Here is a 13,459-nt window from a genome sequence, read left to right as displayed (position 1 = left end):
GGGGGAGAGGTGTCGTCCCCCCCCCCCCCCCCCTAGTGAATTTTTTTTTTTTTTTGCTTAGGGCCAAATCCTGTTGTCTTTACTATCTGTTATCATGCAAATACACACATTGTGAAACAGGCTTTCCGTTGACTTTTGTCTCCCTCAGCACAGACAAACCATTCTGTGCTGCAGGAATGTTGTCAAGAAAGGGAAAAGGCACTCCAAAGTGAGTAACCTTCTTTAACTACAGTATAATTCTTACCCTTCTGATTCCATATCATAGCCCACTTTTGGAATTATGGAAGTATTATCAGTTTCTGCAAACTCAGATTTGTACTGCATTTGCAGAAGTCTTTAAACCTGATCTCTTCTCAGTGAAGAATTGTTTTCAGCTGTAACTTTTTACTTCGGTTTGCACATTAGGGAATATTGAGGTCTATACATTACACACCTTCCACTGCCATAGCACGGACTGAAACCAAGATATATATATTAAGCCAATGGAGAAAGTACAGTAATGAACTAGTTTTATTCTGGAAGGGGAGGAGAAGCTTATATATTTTTTTCTAACACTACAGCAAAAACAAATTCTAAATTTGTTACTGTCCCCTTGACTTAGTGCATTCAAAGGTATTGAAAAAGTCTGAGAACCGTGCTTGCTTGGTCACATCCTATACTACAGTAACTAAATATAATTATATGAATTAAGGGTAATATTAGCCATGTTAAATAATTTTGTTGCTCTAGTTAGGTAGTTTCTGAATGATCGGTTTACTTTAATATTGCCTATTTATATATGGACAATAGAAGCATTGAAAACTAGCTGTTAAATAATGCAGATTTATACATTTGTATATCTTTCAGCAACAAATTAACATGTATGCTTGTTTCTCCAGGTCTTGTTTTTTTATAACGTCTTTACTTGTTACTACAACCTATTATTCCATAGACAAACCACAATTCCAGTTTTCCTCAGGCTGAAATATTTTGACTATGGAACAAATCTGTGTTGTTATTAAAAAAGACTTTAGAAAATCACCACCATGTGCAAACAGTTTCTCTGCCTTTTGAAAGATAGTGCATTAATGTGGTTCTACACCTGACTTAACATTTTTATTAAGGGGCTCTTAGCACCAGGTGAACTGTACAGTACCTGGAGAACTTAGCCTGAACTTGTATATAGTACTTGATCTCCAGTTTGAGTCCCTAGGCACTACTGCAGTACACATAAATACTAAGTAATTCTTCAGTTGTACTAGGCAATAAAAATGCTTAAGAATCTTACAACTTTTCTTAAACAATCAGAATATCACTTAAGTATATGCAGTTTTTTTCTTTAGGAAGCATTACCTGTGACCTTAAGTTCTTCGAGTGCTTGCGCATGTCCATTCCAGTGTAGGTGTGTGCTTGCCCCGAGCACCGCCTCTGGAAAGTTTTTCTCTCAGTGGTATCTGTTGGGTCAGCTCTGGTGCCCCTTGGAGTTGCACCCTCATAGTACTGTTATATAGGGCCCTGCCGACCCCTCAGTTCCTTTTTACCACCCATGACAGTCGCTGGAACTGCTGCTCATCCTTGTGTTTTTTTTAGTATCTCTCTCAGTAGACTTTGCTGATTATCTGTAAATACTTCTTTTTCTAGAGTTTGAGTTTGTTCGTTAGTAGCAGACACCGCTTAGTGGGGTTAGCCCTTCCTTGGCATCAGGGTAGGCCTCGGACCCCGGGGTTCAAGCCGTGTGCATCATGCCATAAGCCGATGCTGGTTAGCAACCGACATTCCATCTTCCTCAAGCGTCTGGGGGGAGACGCACATGCAGGAGTGTTGCAGGATTTGCAAGGGCTTTAGGCCCAGAACTAAGAAGGATAGAGACACTAGACTCAAGTTCCTCCTGATGGAGGCAGTGCTTCGTCCCCCCTCCGAGCAGAGTCACGTTGACCCAACACCGGGTACTTTGGCTTCAGTAAGAAGCACCCTAGCATTTCTAAGGGAGATAGAGCATCGTTCCACTTCTCCAGCGCCTAGGAAGGACTCTGCGTGTATGGCTCAGGACTCCCGGCACCAACGCTGATCTCCGGTGCTAAGGAAGACAATTCCAGCATGGGACTCTTGGCTTTGCTCTCCGTTGCCGGTACCAAGAAAGATTGACTGAGACATTCCCCAACCCCAAAGTCTGCGGGGCATCGAGATGCTGACTGTGTGAGACCCATGCCGAACACTCAGAGATGCCAGTGATGTGTATGGTACTGTTGACTCTGGCCCCAGTAAGGGCACAATTGAGTCCAGCACCTTTGGACTCTCCGCCAAAAGAGAGCCACTGGAGTGCGGCCCTGGCACTACTATCCACGCTGGAGACATTTGAGGCAGCAAAGGAGTTACTGTCACTCCCGGTATCGCCATCCCCTGCCATTCAAGAGCAGATAGTGGCAGTACCAGAGGCGAGGATGGCCATGGTACCGAGACCTTAAGTGCCATCAGAGGTCAAGCTGGCCATGATGTCGCCGCACTGGTTTCTTCCCTCCCGGCACTGTTTTCCAGCACCAGCCAGCACTGCTCCGTTCTTGTCACCAAGAAGCAACTCCAGTAGGTGACGCCCAACAGCTGAGATGAGCCTGGGTATTCTGCCAACAGCCTGGCCACCGACCCAATGGCAGATGTCACTACAGTATCCATTCTGGAATCCCTGACCCTTTTCAGCCAGTCCAGGGTCCACAGTCCAGGAGGTCCTACTCTATATTGCATTGGAGTCAAGAGATCCCGCACCACCTCCCTTGGAGCAGGGACCAGGCCTCGGTGCCGAGCCTGGTACCGAATTGCAAGACCCAGCCTCACGGGACCTAGCTGGTACAGAGGGCCCCTTACCAGTACAGGTGTCCTCTTCCACCTCTCCTGATGAGGAGGTGGCGGGACAAGTATAGCGCCTTCCCAGGACGACTATAGGGCGCACCAGGAGCGCCTCAAGAGGGTAGCCCAGAACTTGGTTATCCAGGTGGAGGAGATCTCCGAATCTCCCATGCCCTGGTGGACATCTCAGTGGCTTCAAGACCATTGCTTTGAACGATGCCATTTTGGACCCCATCAGGGTCTTATGGCAGACCCCTGCATCCCTCCAACCCACTGTGAAGAGGATGGAGAAGAAGTACTTTGTCCCTCCAAAGGGACATAAATTTCTGTACGCCCCTCTTCTCTCCTCCCCCCCCCCCCACTACTGGGCTTGTTGGTTGTTTCAGTAGCAAATGAGCAGGAGTGTCAAGGTCAGCAAGGGCTGACTCCCAAGGCCAAAGATGCTAAAAAACTAGACCTTTTTGGCGGGAAGGTGTACTCAACTGACGGCCTCTAGCTCATGATCGCAAACCAGCAAGCACTCCTGAGCTGGTATGATTTCAACTCCTGGAGCGCAATGGCTAAATTCAAAAAGCTTTTGCCACACGAGTCCAGGGGCAAGTTCTCAGCTGTAGCTGAAGAGGGGAAATCAGTGGCTAGGGCGTCTCTTCAGGCAGCTTTGGACATGACAGACTCAGCAGCCCAATCCATGGCTTTGGCTATGGTCATAAGAAGCTCATGGCTTCAGTCCTCGGATTTGCCCTATGAGTTGAAGCAGACTGTGCAGGACCTTCTGTTTGAAGCCAAGTTGCTCTTTTTTGGACCAGACAGACTTGAAGCTGCATAGACTGAAAGACTCTAGAGCCACCCTGAAATCCATGGGATTACATACACTAGCTTTTGCCAAGAAGCATTGTAAGCCCCAACCAATGGCCCTGCTTCTTCCTGCCACAACAGAGGCAGGACTACAGCAGGAGAAGGAGTAAAGGCTGTAAGAGAAGGCCTCTGTCCCAGTCCTCATCTGCCACAGTACCTCCCCCCACAAGACAATCAGCAGGGTCTAAGCAGGCCTTTTGATGGAATGACGTACCAGGACAATGCGTGGATCCAAATTCCCCTATATTTGTAGACAGGTTATCTCACTTCTATTGGGCGTGAGCCTACATTACCTCAGATTGCTCGGTGCTATACACAATAGAACTGGGATACATCCTTCAATTCAGTTGTTCCCCTCCTTCCCTCCCTCCCCATCCCTCTTCAGGGATCCTTCTCACGAGAAACTTTTGGCCCAGGAGGTGCAGTTGCTCCTAAGGGTGGGAGCAATGGAAGAGGTTCCACCAGAGTTAAGGGGCTGGGGTCTCTATTCCCTCTACTTCCTAATCCTGAAGGCCAATGGTGATCTCAGACTGATCTTGGACCTGCGAAACCTCAACAGATTCATGAAGAAACTGAAGTTCCGCATGGTCTCCTTAGCCTCCATTATCCCTTCTCTGGATCCAGGGGACTGGTATGCTGCCGTTGACTTGAAGGACGCGTATTTTCATATTGCATTTTTTTGGGGACACAGAAGGTTCCTATGATTCGTTGTGAACCACATGCACTACCAATTTATGGTGCTCCCATTCAGCCTGTTAGCGGCCCCTTGGGTGTTCACAAAGTGCATGGCAGTCGCCGCAGCCTTCCTAAGGAGACAAGGGGTTCAGGTCTACCTTATCTTGATGACAGCTATACCTAACAGTATCCTCTATTAGTGTCCATCTAGTTGCAATCTTGACCTTTCACTCGTGGGTGAATGACCGGTCAATCTTTTCAAACTTGATCTGTGATTGTTTTCTTAAGGGGGTGGAGCAGCTATAGCCCCAGGTACGCCAGCCACTCCCTTCCTGGTACCTCAACTTGGTGCTGGCAAGGCTAACAGGCCCCCCCATTTGAACCATTGGCAACGTGCTCTCTGCTCTACCTGTACTGGACTGTGGCCCTCCTGGTCGCCATTACTTCTGCCAGAAGGCGTCTCAGAGATCAGAGCTCTTACTTCAGAACCACCATACGCGGTCATCTTCCAGGACAAGGTTCAGCTGTGGCCACACGCGGCCTTCTTGCCAAAGGTGGTCTCACAATTCCATAGTAACCAGGATATCTTCCTTCCAGTCTTCTATCCAAGCCACATGCTAAAAGGGAGGAACCAGAGACTCCACTCGCTGGATGTTAGGCGTACACTTGCTCTTTATGTAGAAAGGACTAAACCCTTTTGGAAATCCATTGAGCCCTGTGCAGATACCAAATTTATATCCATGGATATAAAGTGGCTATTCGGTTTGCACGCTCTACTCCTGAGGGAATTCTGTGCCAAAAAATTAAATATTCTGCGCACAATATTTTAAAACTCTGCATATTTTATTTGTCAAAATAATATAATCACACCATTTTCAATTATGTGCTGACAAGTATTTTGAAATAAATTACCAAAATAATTGAAAAAGGTGTGATTATATTGTGGTGTTTTGACAAATAAAATATGCAGAACTTTGCAGAATTTTTTTGGTGCAGAATTCCCTCAAGAGTACCAGGGTTCTGTGTGGCGCAATCTGGGTGTGGACAGCTCCCGGGGGCGGGGAGGGTCTGGGTGCAGGGGGAAATTTGGATGCACAGGGGCTTGGTGTGGGGTTGTGTGCAGGGAAAATGGGACTCTGCAGGGGATTCCAGGAGAAGGTGGTGAGGGCCTGGGGGGGGGGGGGGGGGGGGGGGCTTGGTGGGGGGGGGGGTGGGGGGGCGGGTGGGGGGAGGGGTCACTGTACAGGAAACAGCTCCCCCTATCCACCCAACCCCTCCTGCCACACCCGGACCCCTCCTCCGAACCAAGACATCCTCTTCTCCTCTTCCCCCCCACCCCCCCCCACCCCAGGTGCTGCAGCCAGGGCAAGTTTTTGGGGCTTGATCTGACTCAGCCCCGGCTGCTCTGTGAACGGTGGAGGGGGAACTCTGTCTCTCCTCTTCCCTCCCCTTCCAGCTGGGACTCACGTTCCTGGGTGGACAGGGCATCTCTAGACCCCCCCTCCCCTCAGTAATTTGTCTTCCCCCCCCAGCTGCCCGAACAGACTCATCTGAGCTGCTGTGGAGAGGTGAGTGAGTACTGGTGCAGCTTCTCTTTGCTTCCCCACAGAAACCGTTTTCTGCAAGGAAGCAAACGGGGGGGGGGGGGGGGGGGGGGGCATTTTTCTGGTGTGCAGTTGTGCAGAATTTCCCCAAGAGTTACACTCCTGGACTAGTGTGACCCAGGGACAGCTGCTGAGCCTGGTGTCCTCCACAGTGGGCAGAGCTGGGGGCGGTACAGCCATACCAGAGGAACTGCCCGCATGGGCCACTGGCTTCTGTGAGCAGCAGCCAGATGTGCGGCTGCCTTCACCGCTGCCGTTCCCAGTAGAGACCTGCAGCTCCTCGGATTTCCGCTTTATATCTGCAGATAGTCGCATCCATAGATATAAAGTTTTGTAGCCGTTGTAGACAGAAGGAAATGCCGTCCATTCTCAGCCCAGAAAATTTCATCATGGATCACTTCCTGTATCCGCACATGCTATGACCTAGTGAAGGTCCCAGCTCCTCCTCTGACAGCCCATTCTACAAGAGCTCAAGTATCGGCGGTGGCATCATGGCACAAGTTCTGATTCAGGACACCTGTAGAGTGGCAACACGGTCGTCAGTCCACACTTTCGCGTCCCATTATGCCATCACCTAGCAAACTAGAGATAATGTGAGTTTCGGCCAAGCTGTTAGTGTGTCAATGAACTTCGAACCCTCCACCTGCTCGACTGCTTAGGAGTCGCTTACATTGGAATGGACGTGAGCAAACACTTGAAGAAAAAATGGTTACTAACTTTCTGTAATTGTTCTTTGAGAGTGTTGCTCATGTCCATTCCAAAACTCCCTCGTCTGCACCTCTGTCAGAGTTAGCTGGCAAGAAGGAACTGAGGGGGTGGTGGGGCCCTATATACCACCGGTGTGAGAGCACAACTCCAGGGGGTAGAGCCGACCCGACAGACAACACTGGGAAAAACTTTTCAGTGGTGGTACTTGGGGTGAGCACATACCTACATTGGAATGGACATGAGGAACACATTTCAAAGAACAACAGTTATGGAAGGCTAGTAACTGTTTTTTCTCAGTTAACAACTTGAAATGGATCTTAAATTGATTCCTGATTTGGGCTTATTTCCATTTTTTTCCTTAACAGGGAAGAAGATTCCTTAGCTTTCTGTTGAGCTGGAATGTAAACTTCATTAAAATGATCCATGGGACTATTAAAAACCAGTTGCAGTGTTTTTCAAAGTATGTATCACAGTTACAGTGATTGCCATTATGAATGCTGGCCACACTTTGCTTTCAGTTTTCAAAGATGGAACATCTAGCTTATGGATGAAATACACCTGAATGAAAAGATCAGATTCTACAAATATAACGAGTAACTTCCATATTGCTTCAATAATTCTGTGTCTTTATCTTATCTATACAGTGGATGCTGCTTAATAGCAATACTGATAATAACTTCTGGCTAATGGCATCCTTTTTTCAGGAACCAGTCCTGTTCCATTGACTTTAATGTTAATAGGATTCAAATATTGGCAACAGTCATGCCACTTTTTGACATGTTCCATGGCTGCAGCCCTTGCCTGTAGCCGGGAGGAGAAGCTGTGGGCCTGGCAGCTGCAGGAAGGAGGAACTGCAGCCTGGAAAGCAGGACTTTCCATGGGGAGTGGCGGTACTGGGGGCCACATGACTGCACGGTACCTCTCTGCTCTCCAGGCTGTGCCCTGCCCTGTCTGTGGATCTGGGCTTGGCACGTCCTAGAGCTTCCTTCCATGGCTATAGCTTTTCAAATCTGTCTGCTGGGCTATAGCCAGCGAAGGAAGTTCTGGGATGTGCGTTCCAAGGTTGCAGCCCAACAAACTTCCCTGCAGCTGTCCAGCTTGTAGACTCTGTCGATGAAGAATGTATTTTTTTTTTTTTTTTTAGTATTGATATTTTTTCTTTTTTAGCTGACTAAAAACCCAAGAACTCTCATATGTTTTTACAAACTAATCAACTAATGTTGTATTAAACATATTGTGAACCTAACTATATCAATCAGTAGCAACAGGTGGTTTAGCTATGTACAATTCTCAGAGTGAATGGGAGCCGAATGGCCAAAACGCCACGGAATCTCAAAATATATGGATGTTTATGTCAGCCAAACTAAATATTTTGAACCAGATGCTTTCATGTTGTCTCTTTATATTTTTAAACAAATTACAAAAACACACAGGCTTATTTGTACCTGTTTTGGTTTTAAATTTTACTTTTCCCCTTATAATATAAATGTAGTTATATCCACAAAAAGGTTGACCCATGGCTTGTATCCCTGGCTAGGTAGTGCATGGCATGCTGGGGTGTGAAAGTACAGCATGCTACATGTGCAGTAAGGAATTTTTTAGTGCAGGATAGTAGGTCTGCACAGTCAGTTTAGTACATTGCAGGCTAGCATGCTGTACATGCACACCCTATCTTGCCATGTACTAACTAGCCATGAAGACAACCCTCTGTCTTTGTATATTTATATGTTGTCTAACACAATGGGGCACCAGTCCTGATTGGATTACTACAATTAAATATATTGCAGAATATCAAAAACTAGCACAGGTCCTCTGGATAGGGACAGTATTGTATTTGCCTAATTGGAAGAATTCATCTGGTTTGATGATAAATTACTAATTATGTAGCATTTTACTGTTATATGGTACCAGTTTAAAGAGATTTTTTCAGAGATTTGCAGAGATTAATTGCCAAATTGTTCAGTAAAGATACCAAGTTATTCTTTTTAAGTTAAAATAATTTGCATAATGCTTCTGATTTAGAACTGTTGTCTTTTTCAGATTTGCTTTTTAAATAATTTAAAGCACTTGAGACTCAGTGCAAGTATTTTATTTTATATAAATACGTCAGTTCTCTCGCTTCTGAATTGTACAAATACTATTATGCTTAGCTCTTTTGGTTGTAGTTCTTATTTCATTAATATAAGATTAAGGCATGTATGCTGCCAAAGGAGACTGCACAATACTGCATATATTGGAATGTAAACATTAAAAACTGCATTGCTTTGGAAACATACCCTTATCTTTCTTTGAAAGATGAGGTAATATATAATATCTACAATAATATTCAGTGGGTGCTTGGTTTTCTCTTTAAAATGTATAAAATTTTAATGGAGGTTTCCTTTGAAATCTGTAACTGAGTAAACTTTATATTCTTCTGTTGGTGTATTAATTACTAAAATAGATTTCAAGTTTTTGCTGGTATTAAAAACAGTGCTGAAAGAGAATGTGTAATACCCTCAATACCCATTGCCACTCAACACCGACAAACATTAACTTTTTATAAAATATTTACTGTAAAGATGGTATAAAGTTTGATATTTCTTCTCTCTTAATTTGTTAACACAGATCTCTGATGGCATATGTTGCAGAAATTTATTTCAGGGCTTGGAAGAAGGCTTCAGGAGAGATTTTAGAGGTACATACTCTGATTTGAACTTGCTATTAAGATTAGTTCATCTAAAGATTCTTTGAAATTGATCCAGTTAAAAGGTTCAGAATTATTTTTTCTTTTTGACAGTTGTATAGCTCTATACACACCTTTTATACAACATTTCTCCTTTCAGTTTTGGCCTCTAGATCTGATGCCTTATTTGGGTCCCCCCTCAGGGGGTTGTGTAGTAATTTTTGTTGTCAGAAGGGGGTCGTGGTGCAATGAAGTTTGGGAACCCGTGCAGTAGATTAATGCTTTGATGAATGGAAGTCAATGTGGCTTGCTGAAGAACTAAAACAACTCAAAACAATGCCACCTCTGAGTTTAAGAAAACAATACATCTCTAATCCCCAAATAAAACTTTTCATTTGAATAGTTTACTGTTGTAGACTTAGAACTATTAGCCTTTAAATATTGACAGTTAATACTTGGGCCACACCATTTGCTGCACATACATTCAATTTCATCCTTTTCTCCTGTTTTTTGTTTTTTTAAAAACTTTTGAATACTTTCTTGTCTTCTGAAACATGTTCTGATACAGATGTTCGTTTTCTTCCTATTTTAGTGTCAGATCTTTAAACTGTTATCTGTAGGGTTGTGGATTAATTGCAGTTAATTTAAGAGATTAACTAAAAAAAATTAATCGCGATTAATCGCACTCTTAAACAAGACCAGTTGAAATTTATTAAATATTTTTGGATGTTTTTCTACATTTTCAAATATATCTATTTCAATTACAAGACAGAATACAAAGTGTACAGTGCTCATACATGTACTGCAGTGCAATATCTTTATCATGAAAGTGCAACTTAAAAATGTATTTTTTTTCTGTTATATAACTGCACTCAACAAAACAATATAAAACTTAGAGCCTACAAGTCCACTCAGTCCTACTTCTTATTCAGCCAATCGCTAAGAAAAACAAGTTTGTTTACATTTACGGGAGATAATGCTGCACGCTTCTTAATTACAATGTCACCTGAAAGTGAGAACAGGCATTCGCATGGCACTGTTGTAGCTGGCATCATAAAATATTTATGTGCCAGATGTGCTAAAGATTCATATGCCTCTTCATGCTTCGGCCATTGTTCCAGAGGACATACTTCCATGCTGATGACGCTCATTTAAAAAAAAAAAAAAAAAGTGTTAATTAAATTTGTGATTGAACTTCTTGAGGGAGAATTGTATGTCTCCTGCTCTGCTTTACCTGCATTCTGCCATATATTTCATGTTATAGCAGTCTCGGATGATGACCCAGCACATGTTGTTTGTTTTAGTAACACTTTCACTGGAAATTTGACAAAATGCAAAGAAGGTACCAATGTGAGATTTCTAAAGATAGCTGCAGCACCCAACCCAAGATTTAAGAATCTGAAGTGCCTTCCAAAATCTGAGAGGGGTGAGGTGTGGAACTTGCTTTCAGAAGTCGTACAAGAGCAGCACTCTGATGCAGAAACTACAGAACCCAAACCACCAAAAAAGAAATTCAACCTTCTGTTGGTGGTATCTGACGCAGATGATGACAATAAACATGCGTCGGTCCGCACTGCTTTGGATTGTTATCGATCAGAACCCATCATCAGAATGGACGCATGTCCTCTGGAATGGTGGTTGAAGCATGAAGGGACATATGAATCTTTAGTGCATCTGGCATGTAAATAACTTGCGACGCCAGCTAGAACAGTGCCATGCAAAGGCCTGTTCTAACTTTCAGGTGACATTGTAAACAAGAAGCAGGCAGCATTATCTTGTTTGTCTGAGCGATTGGCTGAACAAGAAATCAGGACTGATAGGACTTGTAGGCTCTAAAGATTTACATTGTTTTATTTTTGAATGCAGGTTTTTTTGTACATAATTCTACATTTGTAAGTTCAACTTTCATGATAAAAAGATTGCACTACAGTACTTGTATTAGGTGAATTGAAAAATACTATTTCTTTTGTTTTTACAGTGCAAATATTTGTAATAAAAAAAATATAAAATGAGCACTGTACACTTTGTATTCTGTGTTGTAATTGAAATCAATATATTTGAAAATGTAGAAAACATCCAGTATATTTAAATAAATGGTATTCTATTATTTTTTAACAATGCGATTAATCTCGATTAATTTTTTAATCACTTGATAGCCCTAGTTATCTGCTAATGGCTTGAAATGTGCACGTGGTGGGTGTGAGATTCATCAGTATATTCAGATGCTCATGTACTTCAAATTTGCATGTTTGCTTATTTATTTGTGTGCATCTTCTAGTCTAATATACCCTTACATCAGCAGGCAGCTTTGCATATACACACAGACCAATGTATTATTGTAATACATATATCGCATGCAATATATTGTATTTTCCTAATAAAACAAGTTATTTTTTAGGTATCTGAATGATACAAAAGTAGGGTGAAAATTGGGGGAAAAAATGAATAAATAGTTTTGTAAAACTCGGGATTTTTTCTGTAAAAATCAGTTAAAACTGAAAACAGAGGGGCTTAGCTATAACCATCTGAAAACAGAGTATGAAAACTTAAAGTATCAAGCAACCTTAAGTAAATCACTACCTGTGCTGCCTATAATCTTGTATGTTAACTGTAGTTTGTAATGCATTTTTACTTTAGATTCTTGAGCATAATTGCATTCAGGATTTCATGCATCATGGAATTCATCTTCCTAGGAGTTCTCCAGTGCATCCTAAAGTGAGAGAGGTATGTTTATTGTCAAACATGACATACAGTACTAGCACAATGTTTTTTTTAAAGTCCTTTTCAAAATCCGATTATTGTAATATGAGAATATTCTGTTTGTCTTAAGTATATCTATGTTAAGAATAGTGTACTGATTCTGAAAATCTATTAATTTGCTTTAGTTAACTGGAAATATTGGCTATCTGAACAAGTTAAAGGAGCACTTACATAGTTTAGGTACAAATTTAAGTAGTGTTCAAGATCAAAAAAATAGAAGGAGGGCTTTTGCATAACTTATTATGAATTTTATGTTCAATTTCATAATATTAAAATAAAATCTGTTAAAAGGTTTTTGTTTGTACTTATACATTTCCCTGCACTATTTGCAACCTAAGCATTGTATCTTATGTAAAAGCACAGTGAACTTGACTAGAAATTGTCACACTGCTAATTTATTTTAAAATGAGTGAAATGAAAAGGTAGACAATAGAGATGGTGAAGTTCATTATTCAGTGTTGCATTAGTATCATAGGTAAGAAGTTTTCCCCCACAATGACTTTAAGCCCATTAGTGGTCCCCTGTGTTTTAAAATTACCTTGTCAGCTGTGCCCATCGCATGTAAACTGTTTTCAAGAAGTCAGCTTTAAAAACAATTAGTTCTCAACTGAATGATAATATAACTTTTTAAATGCTTTTTTTCCCATTAGTTTAGGACAGAGGTGGGGAAACGACGGCCCGCGGGCCACATCTGGCCCACGGGACCGTTCTCCCCGGCCCCTGAGCTCCTGGCCCAGTAGGCTAGCCCCAGGCCCCTCCCCTGCTTTTCCTCCTCCCCCGCGGCCTCAGCTCACTGCGCCACCGGTGCAATGCTCTGGGCAGCGAGCTCCTGGGCCAGCGCAGCTGCAGGGTCCACCTGATCCGATGCTCTGTGCTGCGCGGTGTATAGCTGGCTCCAGCCGGACGGCGCAGCTGCCTGTCATGGTGCAGCCGCGCCGCCAGCCACCGGTGCTCCAGGCAGCGCGGTAAGGGGGCAGGGTGTGGGGGAGGGGGGTTGGATAGAGGGCAGGGGAGTTCAGGGGGTGGTCAGGGGCTGGGGATGTGGATGGGGCAGTCAGAGGGCGGGGAAGAGGAGGGTTGAATGGAGGCTGGGGTTCCGGGGATGGTCAAGGAGAAGGGGTGGTTGGATGGGGCAGGGGGTCCCGGGGGGTCAGTCAGGAAGGAGAGGAGGGGTTGGATGGGGCTACAGGAGGCAGTCAGGGGTGGGGGGGCAGTCAGGAAGGAGAGGGGGTGTTGGATGGGGCGGTGGGGGGCAGTTAGGGGCGGGGGGAAGTTGGGGCAGGGAGTCCGGGAGCGGTCAGGGAGAAGGGGTGGCTGGATAGGGCAGAGGTCCCAGGGGGGCAGTCAGGAAGGATGGGGGGTTGGATGGGGG

General features: G+C 43.9%; 1 protein-coding gene across 2 annotated transcripts in view; it reads left to right on the top strand.

The window, feature by feature from the left end:
• Positions 1 to 13,459, top strand: part of NCAPG2 (non-SMC condensin II complex subunit G2) — a 127,951-nt gene that overhangs the window by 15,428 nt on the left and 99,064 nt on the right. Inside the window, exons 6-9 of one of the 2 annotated variants that reach the window (XM_029911638.1) lie at positions 149 to 208; positions 7,028 to 7,122; positions 9,270 to 9,339; positions 11,965 to 12,051. In XM_029911638.1, the coding sequence (XP_029767498.1) occupies positions 149 to 208; positions 7,028 to 7,122; positions 9,270 to 9,339; positions 11,965 to 12,051 (312 nt within the window). The remainder of the gene's footprint in view (positions 1 to 148; positions 209 to 7,027; positions 7,123 to 9,269; positions 9,340 to 11,964; positions 12,052 to 13,459) is intronic. The other variant, XM_029911639.1, reaches the window with a different exon arrangement.

This window comes from Terrapene carolina, unplaced genomic scaffold, assembly GCF_002925995.2.
Source record: "Terrapene carolina triunguis isolate 2854851 unplaced genomic scaffold, T_m_triunguis-2.0 Scaffold111, whole genome shotgun sequence".
Classification (NCBI taxonomy): Eukaryota; Metazoa; Chordata; order Testudines; family Emydidae; genus Terrapene; species Terrapene triunguis.
Note: the sequence above shows the minus strand (reverse complement) of the source record. Positions and strands in the feature narration are given on the sequence as shown.